The sequence below is a fragment of the Lepidochelys kempii genome, chromosome 7 (assembly GCF_965140265.1).
Source record: "Lepidochelys kempii isolate rLepKem1 chromosome 7, rLepKem1.hap2, whole genome shotgun sequence".
NCBI classification, from domain to species: domain Eukaryota; kingdom Metazoa; phylum Chordata; order Testudines; family Cheloniidae; genus Lepidochelys; species Lepidochelys kempii.
In genome coordinates this window covers 28,933,207-28,952,779 of record NC_133262.1, presented here as the reverse complement: position 1 = coordinate 28,952,779, position 19,573 = coordinate 28,933,207, and the positions used below count along the sequence as shown (strand labels likewise).

At 39.3% G+C, this 19,573-nt stretch overlaps 1 protein-coding gene across 2 annotated transcripts in view; it reads right to left on the bottom strand.

The window, feature by feature from the left end:
* The window catches only part of BICD2 (BICD cargo adaptor 2), a 169,086-nt gene that overhangs the window by 25,655 nt on the left and 123,858 nt on the right, over nt 1–19,573 (bottom strand). For both annotated transcript variants that reach the window (XM_073351569.1, XM_073351568.1), the window contains exons 4-6: nt 18,902–19,354; nt 16,499–17,518; nt 14,927–15,078 (exon numbers count right to left, since the gene is read on the bottom strand). In XM_073351569.1, coding sequence (XP_073207670.1) covers nt 14,927–15,078; nt 16,499–17,518; nt 18,902–19,354 — 1,625 coding nt within the window. The remainder of the gene's footprint in view (nt 1–14,926; nt 15,079–16,498; nt 17,519–18,901; nt 19,355–19,573) is intronic.

Sequence of the window (19,573 nt, the reverse complement as noted above, 5' to 3'; positions counted from 1 at the left end):
TCTGTACTGGGACCTGTGCTGTTCAACATATTCATAAATGATCTGGAAAAAGGGGTAAAGAATGAGGTGGCAAAATTTGTAGACAATACAAAATTACTGAAGATAGTTAAGTCCAAAGCAAAGAGTTACAAAGGGATCTTTCAAAACTGAGTGACTGAACAACAAAATGGCAGATGAAATTCAAGGTTGATAAATGCAAAGTAACGCACATTGGAAAACATAATCCCAACTATACATACAAAATGATGGGGTCTAAATTAGCTGTTACCACTCAAGAAAGATCTTGGAGTCATTCTGGATACTGCTCTGAAAACATCTGCTCAATGTGCAGCGGCAGTCCTAAAAACTAACCATGTTAGGAAACATTAGGAAAGAGATAGATAATAAGACATAAGATATCATAATGCCACTCTATAAATCCATGGTACGCCACCATCTTGAATACTGCTTGCAAATGTGGTCATGCCATCTCAAAAAAGACATATTAGAATTGGAAAAGAGCAACCAAAATGAGTAAGAGTATGGAATACTGTCCATATGAGGAGAAATGAAAAAGACCGGGACTTTTCAGCTTGGAAAAGAGACAGCTAAGAGGGGATATGATAGAGTTCTATAAAATGATATGACTGGTGTGGAGAAAATTAATAAGGAAGTATTATTTATTCCTTCCCATAACATAAGAACCAGGAGTCACTCAATGAAATTAATAGGCAGCAGTTTTAAAACAAACAGAAGGAAGTACTTCTTCATACAACACACGGTCAACCTGTGCAACTCATTGCTAGGGGATACTGTGAAGGCCAAAAGTATAACTTTGAGACCAAAAAAGAACTAGGTAAGTTCATGGAGGATAGGTCCATCAATGGCTATTAGCTAAGATGCTCAGGAATGCAACCCCATGGGTATCCCCAACCTTCTGATTGCCAGAAGCTGGGAGTGAACGACAGGGGATGGATCACTCGATGATTGCCTGTTCTGTTCATTCCCCCAGAAGCACCTGGCATTGGTCACTGTTGGAAGACAGGTTACTGGGATATATGGACCATTGGTCTGATGCAGTAGGGCCGTTCTTAAGCTGATTTGGAAAAAGAATTTGTGTACTTAGGGAGTACACTTAGCGCTATTGGAAAGAATCCAGAGAATTGAAAAGAAGAACCCAAGTATGCTGGGGCAGCACTGAAAAAGGCGGCAGATCTGTAATTAAGTAACAAATTGAAAGGTAAAGTGCATGCTGCATGTGTTTGTCCCTGCTTGCTCTGTGGTTTGGAAAAGATGAATCTTACAGAGATGGAAGAAAAAAAGATACAGATAGTAGAAAATAATAGACTGGGATGAATGGCAGGTAAGTGGAGAGTTGACAGTGTGTGTCTGGAATTCATTAGGAGGAAGAAACCTGGGACTCTCAGTGACAGATAGGCTAGAGAGAGTATGCTTGAGGTGGTCTGGACTTGTGAAAAGAATGGGAGAAAGAGGAGAGCAAGAAAGGATGTGGAAGACTGAGGAAAGATGGAAAGACTCTGTCAAAAGAAGCTTGAAGAGAAAAGGACTACAACTGTAAGACTTAAAAATCCATGCCATGGACAGGAAGGTGTGGTGAAGAACTGTGGGTACCTCAGACCCTATGTAAATAGGGAAAGGAGTTTAATACAACAGATACATTTCCAAGGCAAAATTGAAAAAACACTCCAAAACTAGAGGAACCAGACTTGATACTTCCTAAACTATGGGCCAAGTCATCCCCTCTGATCTGTCACTGGTATTGAGGAAGGAAGGAAGCAACAGGAAACAAGTTTAAGTGTCCCTAAATATGCTGGATGGAGGAGAAATTAAACTTTAGGACCATCATTTCCCTTCCCCTCCCAGTAAGCTTCCCTGCAGTCCCATGTAAACTTCCCTGCAGAACTTCCCCACCTTTGGAACGAGGACAGTGGGGTGGGTGTGGCTGGGGATAGCTGCCTTATGCAGCATGTCCCAGCAATCCTGCAGAGAAATGTTCACAGGAATGAATCATTTGGACCCCATCAGCACTAACTGCTGCACCATCCCCTCTATGCTGGCAGATGGAGATGGATTTTGTTGCCAAAAGGTGAAGGGGGAGGCTGAAAGGACAAGGAATAGCCCAAAGGGATTAAAGATCTCAGGATGGCCAGAGATCTGTGGGATTTCCCTTCAGTTCTTGGGACATCCATGATGTTTGGAAGAGGGAGCACACACTGGGTGGACACCATGAGGAGGCAAATCTACCACCTCCTTCCTCCAACCTGACTCTTTGGAAACTTGGCTACCATAAGCCATGGAGTTTTCATAGTATCTTGTGACCTCTTGGTTTTTTCCCCTGCAGCAGAATGTGATCTGGCCCTAAAACATGACTATTAATTAGGTGAAATTTGGTCCCAGTTTACACCACTTGCGTTTAGTGCAGGACTGCTGGAAGCTGATCCTGCACAGAGCGGCTACCCTCAGCTACATCTACCCCTCAGTCCTCACTGAGGTAACAGGATCACACAGGATGAACATCAGAGCAAAATTTCTCTGCTTTTCTAACCGTTTACAGATAGAACCAAACTATCAATTTCTTTTCAATCTGAACTGCACACTTCAGCTCCCAACCTCACTACAGTGAGGCTGATTTATAACTGCTGCAGCCATTCATTTGATTTCCATTGCAAAATTTGTATTAAAAGACTTTGAGGAGGTGAGGGGGAGCGGATTTCAGTTTTAGTCCTGAAAGCGAAAGGCTGGCTAGGAACAAGAACACTGCAGAAAAACAGAGTACAGCTTCCCACACAGCTTTGCTAATGTACCTTAATAGCAGGAACATTGCAAGCTGAGGATTATCTAGGCGTCTCCTGATCAAAGGCTGTCAGTTGTGCCAAACTGGGTGGTAGTTTGGTAACATGGACAAATGCCTGTAGGGGACTAGAATAAGGTCAACAAACTCAGTCCATAGTTGTAATTAAATCCCAAGATTTCACCTGTGAAAGGCTACTATTGCACCATCAAGCTTTTTGCTAATGCAATGTTTAAACATCAAATGAATGCCATTATAAACTTGACAATGGAAAATGATTTACGGTTTTTAAAAATGTGATGAGTTGTTTTTTTTAACCCGTCCTATTCTCACACTATTTCATTAATATAGGTGGTGCTTTCTTGCTAGCAGCAGCAGCAGAAACATAGTTGGGATTCTTACTGTCCTGAATTACTGATCTCACGTGTGGGTTAGAATGTCTTGGAGTTTTACTAACATATGAGACATTTCATGGCTCTCCTTCTTGAATCCATTCTCCTGAATGGTTCTTTCAGCTAAAGTATTTTGTAAGTGAAATAAATGAGTATCTTAACCAGTTCTGTGCCTGATATTATTCAGGATTCCTTTGTAAAGCCAGAGAAGTGATACTTTGCATGTAAGAATAGTAGTCCATTTAAACAGGTTGAAAAGGATCCAGGTTTTACTAGAAGTGGATGCAGACTTTACACAATTGGTCTTCTGGGACCACTGACCTGCTTTCCTCCCCCAGGCTGTTCATTAATGCCGTTTTCATTTGTTTCAACTGAGTATAGTTTCCTAACTATACTTAGAAACCATGGTCTCCAGCACTGCCTTATATCAATGCAGTATAACAATTCACACTAACATCATGACTGGTTTTTTGTGTGTTTTTTTTTTACATAAACTGATATCGATTTGTAGCTTTGCAGGTGTAAAAGCAAAATATCTTCTCTTTATAAATTTATCTTTTGTGCAAAGCAACATTTCAGACTATGTATTCAATGTAGATGGGTTGAACTGAAGATTCCTTTGTTCCAAACACACTTTTGAAACTAAAATAATTGAGCTTTCATGCTTACAAAGGAAAATAAGATTAGCATAATTCAAGTCTATTGTGCACGTACTGTTATTTATATAACAGACTGGAATGATGCTATTTATTTATATATATATATATAATGATGCAGACCTTGAACATAAGGCTTTGATGTTGCTTACTTTATCACTGATGATTAACCAGGAAAACAAGAATTTAAGGAAACCACCAACTTGTAACATTTTAAATAAGCAATACCATAAAAAAATCTCAAACTCAAGATGATACAGAGAGAGGAAAATCCCTGAAGGGCTCCATAAAACTAAAAGTTAAAAACATTTAAAATGCCCATGTCTAAAGCTAAATTATTCTTTAAAAACAAAAATCAAAAACATGCCGAATATCAATGTCTCTAGGGTTAAAGATCTCATTTTCCAAAGCAGTTTAACATTAGCATTACTTACTGCACATGCCAATCTCTCCTTATTTCTGGATATATTTTTAATCATCTTGAACTTCAGCGTGTTCAAAATGGTTAATTAATCCTGATATATTTTTAATCATGTGTTTCGCCATGTTCTTCTACTGTGCTAAGATCTGTATTTGCAAATGCAAACCATGTAGTTATTGGCACCTGCACTTACTTACATCCATTTACCTTTTCCCATTTTCAGTTGTGATCAGTACAATGCCAATTTATAAGCAAGCAGTATAGCATAACAAGCAGAAAGAGCTAACTGAAGAAGCCTCTTTGGGAACATTGTCAGCTACTTTAGCCTCTACCACAATAGATTAAACTGTCACCTACATTAGAAATTAAGAGCAGAGAGGATTAAAGTCTCACAATTTTTCCTCTTTATTAAAAGATGGAAAATATATCCAAGCAGAGGCTAAAAGACATTTAAATGAACATGGTCCCTAACAGAGACTAACAGCAGCATGGCTATAAGAGGTATTAGCTTCTACCTGCCATATTAACTCTGTCTTTACATTTGAAATAAATTTGATGAGAAAATTCCTAACAACCCACCATCACCAGCAGGAATGAAGAGGCCCTTACCTGCAGAGGAAACACTGTGTGCTTATACTGCTAGAGGGGTGGGCATGTGGAGGAAGAGAGGGGTCAGGGAAAAGAAGGCGAATCTGTCATCATGTAGCTCCATTACCCTTCCACCCAAGGCGACAGTAGAAAATGCACAGTAGTTCCACGGCTGCTTTGTAGGTTAGAGGGCAGAAGTAAAGATTCTTCGTTTTTCCCCTACCTCAAAACGATCCCTGGTTTGGACTGGGCACTGAAGGCAAGATGTAGAGCCAAGCGAAACACCTTTTGAATTTATTTAATTAGAACACCAAGTTTTAAATGGCTTATATTTTGCATCAGCTCACCATGCAATGTAGAGAGAAAAACACGAGTTACAGTGGTTCATTTTAGATGGACAACCTCTAATTTACAAATTTTCTTTCACATAAGACCAAATTTTGTGATTCTTTCTCAAGCCAAACTCCCACTGGATTTCATGGAATTTTGCTTGACTAAGGGCTATAGAAGTTAGCCTTCATTTACTAACGTCTCAATCCTGGAAGGTGTTGAACTCCCAACTCACTTCATTTAGATTAATACACACACATACACAGACAAAGATAAGTATCCGTATGCCCTCGGCTGACTTGACATAAAAGTGCATAGCAAGGAAAACAAACAGAAAAAGAAAAAGAAAAACACAACCTAACTGAAATGCAGTTATCCCATCCACTTGGACTTCAGTGGAGGAGCTCACACAGGACTGGACTCTAAATTGTCAATGAGTTATTGACCTTCATTAAAGACAAAGTGAATAAACAAGTTGAGGCCCAATCCTGAGTGGTGTCAGTATGGCTCTGCACATGAATTCGTGTGGATCCAACTGCAGGATCAAGGTCCTAGTCCTAATCCAGTGTCTGAAATATTTTATGAAGTCACTTCATAATCTTGACCTGTCTGCCTGTGTGGGATCATGCATCTGTAGCACATATGCTTAGCAGATCCATGTAAACTAAGGCATTCTTTCAAATGTATTTTTAAAAAAATACCTGAATCCAAAAATCAGATAAAAAGGAAAAGACCACAGATTTATATGTTTGGGCTTAGAGATCAAACCAATTCAAATATCTATTGGAAATCTTGACTCTGACTTTTCTTATTTTTTCCCTAATCTCCTGGACATCTTGCATTGAAAACTCATCTGAACTGCACATTAAAGAAAGTTATTTATGGGCTAGGTGTCATTTGGCGAAGAATCAAGTACAGATTACAACCAATATATAGTTTCCTAGATCATTTATCTCAGCCATATGGAACAAATACTTTTGCAAATTATTTGTATTAACGGTTTAAAAAGTAAATCACATGGAGAATCTCCTCTGCAGCTTGATATTTCCCAGGAGAATTATCTCCATAATACAAAGGCCAAGGTCAGATCCACACAGCTGGACCCTTCAATCCTTCCGCACTTCCAAGGAATGCAATGGGGCTCTGCCACAAGGATCTGCCTACTTCCATCCTATTGAAGGGTCATGACCAGACTTGAAAAAAATTGAATTTACCATTAAATGAAATACACAGGAAACCCCATTTCTGTATCAGGGGAGAAATTAACCCTGGTGAACCATTTAATTTTCATCTAGGCCACGTATACAGAACAGAGGGCCTCTGCAGCTGCTCTCCACCACTAGCTACCTTTTAGTTACTGGGTGACACTTGAGGTTTTGATTTTAACCAATGAAGGCCCTTCTTATTTCAGAAGCTGCCATTTTGACAAGCTGTTGGCAAGGCACTCACCATGAAAGGGGCTTTAGAATTTACTATTAAGTTCAAAACCGCTCCAAGCTTTTGAAAAAGAGCATGGGATAAGGGCTGGTATTTGCTCTAATCTATGGGTACTTTCATGGCCCTCATTACCACACAATAGGACCATTTGCCAAGTATTTACAACATTCCTGTGAGGTGAGGAAGTCTCATTACCCAAGTGTTGCAGATGCGGAACTGGGGCACACAGCGATTATGTGACTTGCCCAGAATCACACAGGAAAGCCGAGGCAGAGCTGGGATCTGAACCCAGATCTCCCCGGTCCCAGTCATGAACCTATTCATAAAGCTATCCTCACGGGGATAGCAGAACATTATTGATTTTCAAGCTCCCGTCATATTTTGGTTTGAGGGAAGCTGTTAGCCATTTTCATTGCATTTTTCAATCTTATTGTCAGCAGTGCCTAGACCCTAGGATAGGTGCATTTTTGTTATACATATAAATATATAAATCAGTACAAGAAGCCACGAGTGTCATTTTACACCATTTCTACCAAACACATTTTGAATTCTTTTTTCTGCCACTGTGTCTTGTTCCTTGCATATAGGACATTGGCAGTGCACAGTACTGGACCTGGAAAACGTGTTACACATAGGCTCATTCACTGCCCCTGAGCTACACCGTACCACTGACTGTAGAAACTGGGAGAGAAATGCCTGTTAGTCAGGCCTTATGAGACTCCACTCTAGCCAGTTTTCAAGATCAAAGTTCTCCATCTGGCTTCCCTGAACTGAGCATTGTAGATGTAGAAATATTCTACCAATGTAGAAATATTCTACAACTTGTTCCAAAACTGTCCCAGTCCAATATGAAGCCCACTTAGTTATGTATGTCTCTTACATGTAAGTTTAACTGTGCTCTGGTTCAGTTTACAGCTTCCATTGTTAAGCTCTTCTTTCATGTTCTGTAGGCCCTATGATATCTGAACAAGAGGATAGCCTCCAAATTAGCTTTGCTATTTTAACTATTCTGCCAGTGTTTAGATTTGTTTACTTCATTTCATTTTCACACCGCCAGTTAGATGCCTTCTCTGTGATGGTGAACAGTAATCATTCATTAATTGCTGTTTGGGTGGTAGAAGTCACAGCCTGGTTCCCTTATTCTGATAGCCTTCTTGGACTAGTCTCCTCCAATTCTAATACTAGTCTCATACTATGCACTATCCTCGCATTACTAGCATTTTCTAATACATGTCATCTTCCCTCCTGCTGACTAGCTGCAGAGTTTGTCTTCTTCTTCACCTCCTATTGATGAAATACTGGAGTGTCAGGATACTTGTTAATTACATCTAGGTGCACTTGCACATTGCTTGTCAAAGTCATCTACTCTCTGCAGGATGCCATTTCTTAATTACTGTTCCATCTTTATTCTGGAGGGAAAACATCTATTCTCATCTCATTCTCACTTGTTCTTAGTTTCTGGGAAGATGGTTTCCCTCTCGAGATTCACTGTAAGGTTCTGTTTGCTGATGTTCTATAAAACCATTTTCCTCAGGCTCTTGCTCAGTGGATTTAGCAACCTTCACTCTGAAGCAGGGAATCTGCAATTTGCTGTGGCAAGTTCTTTTTTCTGCAAGTGTTCATTTTGTCCTCCTTGCAGAACTAAAGTACTTTTCTTTTGTTAGAAGAAGAGGCAAAATATTTCTGCAGAATGGTCTGAATGGATTTATTTGATCTGAGGTTTCAGATTCTAACATAAAACACACGAACACCATGTTTGAAAATGTTTTGTCTTTGGAATGGATAAGTGTCTCATTTTGCTTTTCTGTCTGCGGTTGAATTTGCACCCTTTTACAGGGATATTTGCTTCTCATCCTGAAATAATATCTTGCTTGTATCCTTAGCTGCTTTGATCTTCGCATGCATTATTTCCTGACACGGTAAGTCTTAATGCTATGGTCTTTTTGCTGAATCTTGGCATATTGTTCTTATTCTTGTATTCTTAGTGCTGTAAGGTGACCAAGTGTCAGAGTCAGGTCCTTGTGGGGCAGAATGATGACTGTTCTACTGAGTCACACTGACTTGAAGACCAGGTTGGTCTCTTTGGCCCAGATTTTCAAAGGTTCTTGGGCATTGCTACATTCACTCAGCGATGCAATGCCTATATGATTTAGGACCCTAAATCTCACTTTCAAAAGGGATTTAGGAGTCTAAAATCCATCAATAGTCAATGGGATTGAAGCACTTATAATCCCTTTTGAAAGTGAGATTTAGGCTCCTAACTGAGTTAGGCGTTACAACGCTGAGCAAGGGCAGCAATGCCCAAGTGCCTTTGAAAATCTGGGCCCTTTGCTCCAACTCATGGATATAAATAGAGGGGTAGTAAAGAGAGAGAGGCAGTGCAGCACAGAAAATTCTGGAGACTAGCCTGCCTGAAAAGTAGCAGGGTCTGAATGTTTGTAGGTAGGGTCCTGGCCAATTCTGTGTTCAGTTATGAAGAGAGAAAAATCATGATAAGATAGGAATTTTGTGCAAGCTAAAGAAACAAATCTCTCCCCTGAGGGGCTTGCAATAGGTTACTCACAGGGCAGTCAATTATGTCCTGGGAATAATAAGGGTCACACTAAAAAAATCATTATGTACTTTTCATATGTACACATCCTGGGTTCAGTGGGTTTTTTAGAAGGGTGCAGGTGTGTTCACTAATACCTTAAAGTGTTATTTTTAGGACCTGGACAAGCTAAGTCAGACAAGAGGAAGGAGTAAAACAATGGAATCAGTGACAGCCAGTCTTCAAATTGAAACCAAAGTATCTTCCTTTCTTTCAGCTTTTCTTTGCTCGTGATTAATTAATACCTGCTTGATCAGGGTTTGGGTTTTTCCTGAATATCTGAAGCTTCTCTCCCAAACCTGCAGTAATGCCCTGTGTTTAGTCTGCCATAGTACAATAGCTTCTTAAATAATGACTTGTGGGCCAGTTATTTTCTGTCCTTCACCAAGTCAACTTCTTATAACCACACTTTCATTCTAGCATGTGTTCTTGATCTTTACCCTCAGATGCTGTAAATCCCTGCACCTCTGCTGAATCACCATTCCCATGTATTAGGGACTGCTGGAGAATTACAATCATGGTGTTTTGATTTATTCCCAGTTGGGTGCAGATGGCTCAAAGCAACTGCCAGGAAGGCTGCAGTCTCCTTCCTCCACATTTCCTTACTGAATTAATAAAAAAATACTAACTTCTGTTTAAATTACAAGGTTGGTATATTTCTTATTTATTCTAATATTGTGTTTTGTTCCATAATGAGCCTTAGGAAATGAAGCCCTTTGGAACTTTTTCTGTAAAAAATTGTCAGTCTAGAAACATATTTTGACCTCTTCTACCTTTAAATTTTAGCCAAGTTAATTTCAATCTCATCAGAATTTTACAGGAAAACTGTCTCATAGAAAAGAAATCTTATTTTCAAGCTTCTAAACAAATAAATTACAAAACCACAGTTTAAATAACCTGATTTGATCATTGTAAAAAGAATCAACTACTGTATGTGCTTTTAAATATCTGCCTCAGATCTGATGACTTTTAAAACTAGCTACTTGGAAGTGTAAATTTGATAAGATTCCTGTATAAAAATTCCTTCCAGAATAATTAATCCTCTAAATTCATTATTGAGGTTTCCTTATTTGGTGCTGCTAATATAGGCCCTTAACCACAGGAACCCTCACTGACAGCTTTATAGCTCTTTGGAAGTAGCCTCTTGATTAAAATATTTTTCTGGAAATGTATGAAACAAGATCTCTTGTTTCACTTGAGTTCTCTGTACATGTGTGCTGTTTTACCAGCTTCTTTGTGGATAAAATAAACAAACAGCTAAACAATGTGTGTATACTACATTTCAAGAACTTTTCCTGTTTTTGATAAATTAATCACAGAGATATGCATTAAAACCCTGAATTTACTTTAAAACAACTATTATTAATCAAGTTAGCTACCAATTTACAACATGCTAAATAGCACTGGGTAGATTTTTAATAAATAAGAGTGGTTTGTAGGGCATTTAGTTTTTCTTTTCAATTTGCAACGATTTACTAGTTTTCAAAAAATAAAATTTATATCAAGGTGTGCAACTATACTTCCATGTTATGAGTATATTTTAAGAACAAACCATTTATGTTAGATTGAATCTCTTCACAGCACACAGATTTTCTTGATTTGCTTTTTTAGAATTCTAGGTGCAGATGTTCCTAAGATATATACCAAATTCCAAAATGTTAACTTGGGCAGTGTATTTTTATATGAAGAACTTTTCAGAGATTCATGATTTTGAAATATACACTTTCAACAGCTGCTTCAGATGACAGACAGCTAAACTATAAGAGTGGATGGTACCTTTAAAAGGTCAAAAAAGAAAAGCACCACTTCATATTAGTGATAAAACTGGAGACAGTGACTAGTTAACATTTACCGCAGTCAGGAAAATAAACAGACGTTCAAGTCTTTGTTGCATGGCAACAATTAGAACCATCCAAGCTTCCAATTAGCAACTGTAAAGCTGAAAGAAAACTCAGTTTACTTTTCTCTTGGCATTTTAAATGGAAAACCTATTGCATCTTTCTTCTCATGGGGAGAGTTTGCTAATTAACAACAAAATATTTGACTGTTATGAATTGATTCATGAATAAATACTAGAGTCCTAATTAAGTGGAAAAATTCCGTTTTCAGATCAATATGGCAGATTTTGACTATCCCTCAATATTCTGATCCCTATTTGCATGGATAGTAATTGTGTGCACATTTTTGTGTGCACAATTATTAAAACATGGGCCTTAAATAGTTTTCTGCTTGCTCTTTTATGTTCTATTACTCAACTATTTTAAGACTGCTTGATAAATGAGTGTATGTCTATCTATTTACTTATTTAGGTGAGGGTAGGGTGACTAGATGTCCCGATTTTATAGGGACAGTCCCACTATTTGGAGCTTTTTCTTATATAGACACCTATTCCCCCCTCACCCCCCACCACTCCCTGTCCCAATTTTTCACACTTGTTATCTGGTCACCCTAGGTGAGGGGAGATATTCCAGCATTTATATGAGTCTACTACCCTAAAATTAAACTATTGAGGGTATATCTAATGGAAAAAGCTATTTTTCAAACTCTGATTTGCATGGCTTCCCCTGTCCACATCTCAAGTCCTGTTGTGTTTTCATTATTTATTGAAAATAGTTGATAGTACTGTCAAATTAGTAGGATTAACCTACTTTAAAGGAAATTAGACCCTTATTTTCATGCCCAGATCATTAACACCTATTTATGATTTCAGCTTCCCTCATATGCTACAAAATGGCCAGTTCCCTGTGGATAATATAGATCCATGCTTATCTCAGCCGCTGTAGCATCCAATGTAGGACTACAAGCCACTACTAGAAGCCAACATACTGGATGAGATGAAGCTTTGAACCTGGATAGCTATCCCAGTGATTAAACTCTGCACAAAGATGTGTTTCTCCTTCCCCTCCCCGCCCCTGCCCAGTATCTTTAACTCTTCACAGTGTGTGTGTGAATTTAGCAGTTATAAAAGTGAGGAACATATTTGGGGGAAGAGAAGAATTTTGCAAGCTCCATGTGAGTCTGCCACTTAGCCTCAGTTGTGCAAATCTCTGAATTTCTCAGATGGGTGGATTATTGCTCTCATATATGGGTGACTTAAGATACAGTATGAATTCAGGTGTTCAAATGTGAAAGGCTATTGCACTGAATTACCATCCATGCAGTCCTCTGCTTTCTATGGGTCACTCTGTGCTCTTACTGACAGCTCATTGCTCTTTCATTGCAATGCCTAGGTAAAATGGGATCTCAGAAATGTTACCTATTCATTTGTGCAAGCAGGTCTGTAGTGCATTAAGCACACAAAGTCATTCCTGAGTTCTTTATTCATGCAAATTCCCCACTGACCTCACTGGGCATCAAGGATGCAGGCTCAAGCTCATAGTCTATATCTCCCAGCAGAGCTTTTGCTCTGCGGCCCCCCCCGCTCGCATCCACCTTCTCACCTGTAAAAGATCAGGGTTGAGTTTTCAATGACAATAAGCTGGGAAGCAGGAAAACAGAAAAGAAAATTCTCCCTGCAGGATCTCACTCTATGACTTGGAGGAAAAAAATTTCCTTTAGGGCAACCAAAAGAGGATTTTCAAAAGTGGGAGAGGGAAATTACTATCAAAGGAAAAATACACTGTGCTTACGTATAAATCTTAATAAAAACTTAAGCGCCAACTACCTTTACCTAACAAATTTTTTTTTTTTAAAGGAAAGGTAAAAAGGAATAGGCTGTTTGTTTTCCCTTCCCACCCCCTCCACTTCCTGCTTCCAGCCATTTTCTCACTGATCTAAAACTAGCCATGGGAACATTTGGTCCAGGACTGTGCAAATGTAACGCCAACAGACCCCGGTCGTCGGCGGGCAGGATCGAACCTGGAGCCTCTGGAACTTAGTGCATGAGCCTCTACCATATGAGCTAAAAGCCAACTGGGCTGTTAGCTAAGGCTGTAGAGCAGACTAATTATTTCTCTCTCTCTCTCAGGGCTGGTCTTCACTACCTGCCAGACCAGCATGTAGTGATCGATTTATCGGGGATTGATTTATCGTATTTTGTCTAGATGCGATAAACCGATCCCCGAACGTGATTTATCAATAAACCGATCCCCGAACGTGAGAGGCAGAAGCGGAGTCAATCGGGGAGCGGTAGCGGTCGTCTTGCCTCTGTCCTCACAGCCAGTTAAGTCGACCTAAGATATGCCAACTTCAGCTATGCTATTCATGTAGCTGAAGTTGCATATCTTAGGTCGACCACCCTTAGTGTAGACCAGGGCTATGTGCTCTCTAAGTGCTACTAGATGGGACAGAACACCACACCTGGGGGGATGGGCGGTGTTAAATAAGGATAAACAAGGGAAGGACAATACAAGGGGAAAAAAAGTCTGTATTGGGCATTACATTGTGTTGGAAAATGATCTGCCAATTCATCCTTAAAGCATCTCCATATCCGGTTTCTCTTTCTGAGCCAAGCCCAAATGCAAAGGTTTGCAGGGAAATAGAGTATTGCTGTCGATCCAACATTGCACTTTGCCTGAACTCCATCATCACTTGAGTGATGTACTTCTGCGAGTGCTGCTCTAGAGCCATCCTTTCAAGTGCACTGAAGATGAAGCCACAGAGTCCTCACAAATGTTCCCATTATTCCTCACCGTGGTACTTTTTGACATGGCACAGAAAATCCTTTCAGCGTAAAAATTGCTCACAGCAGACAAGAAAAAGGTATAAGAAGTACCTAGCGTAAAGACGCACAAAGATCTGTCCTCCCCTGTGGTTAGCTTAAATAAATAGAACAAGACTTCCAAACTATCGAGTTACATTAATTGGTGGTCTTTATGACACCTGCCCTGGCCATCTTGCATTGTTTAGATAGCCCTGCATAGCCTTCTGTTATTCCAAGAGGTGTGTGGGTTTTTTTTAAAACTACCTACATGGAACTGCCTACTTTAGATAAAGATTTTTTCAGACTAGTTTCCCCCAACATTCCTCCAGCTCTAAGATTTGTAGGTTTGAGAGAGGAAGTCAGTGACGGGCAGCTCCAAGTAACATGCAGATCAACAATGGAATGCTCACACCTTTTACAACATGTAATGTATCAGCAAGTTCTCCAGGAACACCACGAAGTACAGCTAAGCAGGGCACAAACAAGTTCCACACTGAAGTAGTGCAGCGACCCTGATAAGGTTAACTTTGTAAATGGCATGAGAGATGGGTGCCAAATGCAGCATCTACAGCTCTAAGAATATTTTTTCTTTAGTTTATTAATATATAGACATATACTTTTCAGTGCTTGCTAGCACCTTCCATATTACTCTATGTACCAGCAGGATTCAATTATAGCTGTATCTTCATTATGTAATGTTCATTTTATGTTTTTAAACATAATTCCCTCTCAACCTGAGTTTAAGTCATTGAAGCTAGTTACTCCCTCCCCTGATTTTCACATTATGAACACCCCCCCAACTCCATAATCAATATAATTTGTTACAGCAGAGTGCTATATCCCTATATCCCTGTCATTATCCTAAGCAATAGGAAAACATAATTGCAGGTCACTTTAATGAAACATTTCAAACAGCAGAAATGTGAAGGAAAAAAGGCATCCCTCTTTTGTTTTTCCTCTCAAATATGATGGCATCCTTGCATAGTTAATACTGCTGCTTGTAACTAATACATTCTATTTATTCCACATACAAACAAGCAGTGTTTGGGGGTTTCAAAAAGAGTTCATGTGTTCTTTACCTTGTAGCAAACATTGCTCTCAGAGAAGAGAAGGTAGCAGCATCTTCTTTTAAAGCCTTCAGCTCATTACGCAGCTTCATCATTGTCTCCGTAACCATAGCTTTCTCATTTTCATACTTGCTTTTTAAGTTGGCAAGGGCTACCTCTGCAGTCTATTGTTTACCAAGAAGAACAAAAATGTACCAGTTAATGAAACTCTTCATAAAGTGGTTAGCCAAGAGGTTTTTAATCTCCATTCATACAATGGAGCATTTACTTAGTACTGAAATTTTAAACTTCTAGTCACCTTTTCCTGGACAGATTAAATGAATTGCATATTAGGATATTGGAGCACAAAAAGAGTTTGTTTCTAACCATAAAGCACCATCTCAAGGAGGTCAGCCTGAGGATATTTAGTTAGTTATATATATATTCCCAACACTACTTTGTTGAGTCAAATGCTACTATAAGTCATATCAACACCAACAAAGATACAAAAAGTTAAACAGTATAATTTGAGGACTTAATCTCGATTTGCAAGTTATTGGGACTACAACTACATATAGCTTCTAAACTGCACCAGTTTTCAGAATGGATTACATTTCTCAAACAGTAATATTACAAACAAGATGAGTACAAGTCTATTTCTGAAATAATGTACTATAAAATTATTATTTATCTTAACATCTATGCTTTGAGATAAATTTGAATTTACATCACCTTAATTTTAGATTAATTATTGAAGCATTTGTCATTGTAAACCCTGGAAACAGCTCATCACAATTATTCTAATCCAGCTGTGCTACTATGGTTATCAAAATGACATAATCCAGTCTCCAAAATTTAAAAATCTCTATTTCTACTTGTTTTGACTTCCTTTATTCTGGGGTGGGGTTGTTGTTTTTTTGTTTTGTTTTTTAAGTTCTTATACCATTCTCCATGGAGTGTTTGAATTGTGAGTTTGTGTGTGTGGGTGAAATCTTAGAAAGGACATACTTTTTACAATCCCTTTAAAAGACCAGCAAACATAATTCTTTCAATAGGAAAATAATTTTTACCTTTTATTTTCAGTGAATTCATTGATTATTGATCCATTACACTACATATAACCTAATAAGTTTTAGGCGGTCACTAATGAAGCTTGCCCAGAACGCTTTGTCAGTGTACTTACTCCTGATCTTCAACAGCCCACTATTCCAGTTCAGAGAAGATGCCAATAGCGTTACATTATGTAGGAACGTATTCATATATTCCCTGGGCACTAGACAGAAGCCACTTTCCATTTCTCTTGTCATCTCAGCTAAACTGGAACTCATGAAATGCAAAAGTATGTCAAGGTTTTGACTCTCTAGACTGCTCGGCATCACAAAACTTCAGCCCTTAGACTATGTACATGGAGTGAAATCCAGGCCTCACAGATGAATGGGAGTTTTGTCACTGACTTGAATGGAGCCAGGATCTCACCCATGACTGCAACGTCTAATGCATGTGGCAAATGGCAACAAGGGTCATTCTAGCCAAATTTTCTTTAAAGCTTTTGCTTATGATGTAGGTGTGTAAAACCTGGGTTTCATCCCTGCAAAACCTGCTCACCTGTTTGTTGGCCTTTAGTACAGTTCTCAGGGTTGCTATCTGTTCTCTCTTGGTGCTTAGCAGGGACTTCAGCTTCAGGATTTCCTCCATGAAAGCTTCCTTGTCTTTGTCCACTACCGGCCCAAGTTCTTGGGTGGCAACGCGCTGCCTGGACAACTCGGTTGTTCTGTCCACAGCAGCTTGTAGGTGTTTGATCTGATCACGAATTATAGCGATCAAGTTGTAAATGTTCATGGGTTCCTTCCGAGGATCTGACACAGGAGATGGGAGGGATGACACTGGAGATGGACTGCTGTCACCACTTCCATTCTCGGCCTTTCCTAGGTCTATAGATAGCAGCCCTTTAGAGAGCAGGATTGGAGACCTTCGACCTTTGCCCTCTGGACTGCTGCGTCCTCCTTTACCCTCTTTGTAATAATCCAGCATCACCCTGTTTGGAGTTTCATTGTTGCACATGCAGACGTGGTGATACAAATTGGCCAGCTCCTCACTGAATGTGACTAGTTCATCTTGGGCTACACTGAGACTGCCCTGTGTTTCTCCAGCAACGTCGCTTACTTTCTTCAGCTCCTTCTCCAGTCTGGCTACCTGTTCTCTATCTTGCCTATTAGATTTTTCTAACAAGGTGATCTTTTCAGTAAGAGCTTGGCTTTCAGTCTCATACCTGCTCTTCTCCTCCTCATATTTAGACTCACACTCTTCATATTTGCCCTTAAGGACTTTAAGCTCTTCCTTTAGGTCACCGATCTCTGCCACGGCCACTTTGTACTTGCATTCTAGGATCTCTGGCCCATTGATGTCAACTTCGTAATAATCTCCATCTTCGTGGCTGTCACGCTCCTTCTCATTGTCAAGAGCAGACTGACGTTCCTTGCTGACTTGGAGTTTTTTCATCGCATTAAGGTTCTCTGTGAGCCTGCCAACTTTCTCATGCTGCTCTGAAAGGGCTCCCCGGGTGTTCTCCAGCTGCTTCTGAGACTCTTGGAGTGTAGATAACAAATTAACTTTTTCTCTTTCCATCTGAAATACATAAAGTCAGACGTTAATTTTCTGGAAGCAAATACTTGTGCAGCTTTATTCTGTACAATCATATGAGAAAATGGTAAATAGTCAATAAAAGATCATACAACTGCAGAAACTTGGTCCCTTACACTCTGTGGAAAAGGTAACTCAATTTACACTAAACTCAGTCTTAAAACCTACTGGCACCATTACTAATTTGCATCATAGGGTGGTTCTTCCATCCATTAAGGAATTTCAAACAAACACACTCTTTCCTGTTTTACCTTCCCCTTCCACAGTTTGGGCCTCTTAGTAAAACCATTATCCTTTCAATTAAAGCTAAGCTGAAACCAGTGTTGTCCCATAAAGTGCCTAGGAAATGATTGGGCACTGTAAAAATAATAAATAACAATAAAAATGTGAAGCCAGTCAATAGTGGCAGTTTGGCATAGCACTACCAACCCCAGATTAGCCCTGTTAGCAACAAAAAAAGACAAGACATCAAACTATTGTCACCCTACTTTGCAGCACAGGGCACTAAACCTTCAGAGAACTCTTGAACTGGTCAAAACTAGTTTTGTGTTTTTCTATAAAAAAATTCTTAATAAAGTTTTTTGAATTTTGTTTATTTTGGTGCGGGGGGGAATCCTACTCTCACTTTATAAAGTTCTCCCCTTTTTCCACTGGGGCAGGGGGGAAGAAAGCATGGGAGGGGAAGTAAAATGAGACACAGTGGTGATACCCCCCGCTGTCTCCCTTAATCTTCTTTTCCGGCGAAGTACAAAAGTGCTACTTTCTTCCATTTAAGTTAAAAATGAAAATTTAACTTCCCCTCAAATGTTTATATATTTTCTTTCCCCCACTTTTTGGGGTATTACTATTTTTTTAAGTGGGCATTTTCTCACAATTCTGAAAACAATTTAGGGATTTGCCCCCGATATTTCTCACTTTGAAAAAATGAAAATTTTTGTCAAAACCAACATTCCCCCAACCCCTACCGTCCATGTTTTTATTAAATCCCATTTATTACATCAGAAAATTTTCAGCAAGCTCTAGGCAACTCATGTGTGCCTTGTTTTATATTCTTCAGTACTGGGTGTCTTGCTTATAATATAGAAAATGCAAATGACAATTCACGGCAGACTCTTAAGCAAATTAAAATGGATTTCATTTTCATCAGACTATGAATTGCATTAGACAGAAATTATAGTACATTTAAATGTAAATTCACATTAAGTACATTATGACAGGTGAAAAAGCTCCACTTTTAGTATTTGCAGGAGACCCATCAGACTGTGGGTAACTGAATGAAAAAGATCTTTTGAGAAGACTGGGTTACCCCACGGTAATCTCAGACTGCTAGTGTAACACAGATTTATTATCTAGGATCTTAACATTTACCTGCACAAGCTGTTGTTTCAACTTCTGGATTTCTGATATATTTAGCTCGCTCAGAAGATCTGATACCAGGCTTGGGGCTGGAGGAAAGCTGTCATTTTTCTTGGGGGTGGACGTATTATTCTTGCCATTGCTAATTTTGCTGAGGCAGTTCTGTTCAAAGCCATTCATGATTTCATCATTATTGGGCTCTGTGGTTTCATCGCTGAATTTGAGTCCATCCAAAGAGATGTTCAGGTGGCTGGTGTACATAGAGTCATTGATGTTCATGTAATGAGAGAGCTCCTTACGAAGGTTGTTCTTCTGCTCACGCTCAGTCTTCAGGGTCTCTAAGGCCTCCTCAAGTTGGCGTTCTGAGATCTCTTTCAACCGTATAGCATCTTCTAATTGGCTGTTGAGGAATTCTGTTTCCTCTTCAAGCCTTTTGATTTCATGTTTTAGGCCTTCAAACTCCACCTAGAGAACATATGATAAAACACTATCAGTAAAATGCCTGACTGTAAGAGGTCACAAAGCAATCTCAGAACACTTCACTGATGTACATTTTATTTAGTTAACTATGGTGGAAGGGGAATAATTTTTAGATTCTGGACTCTAGTTCCTGCACCATGACTACAGACATCGTTCATTTAATCTACCTCTGAGAGTACATTCAACAAACATTTTCTGAGGAAA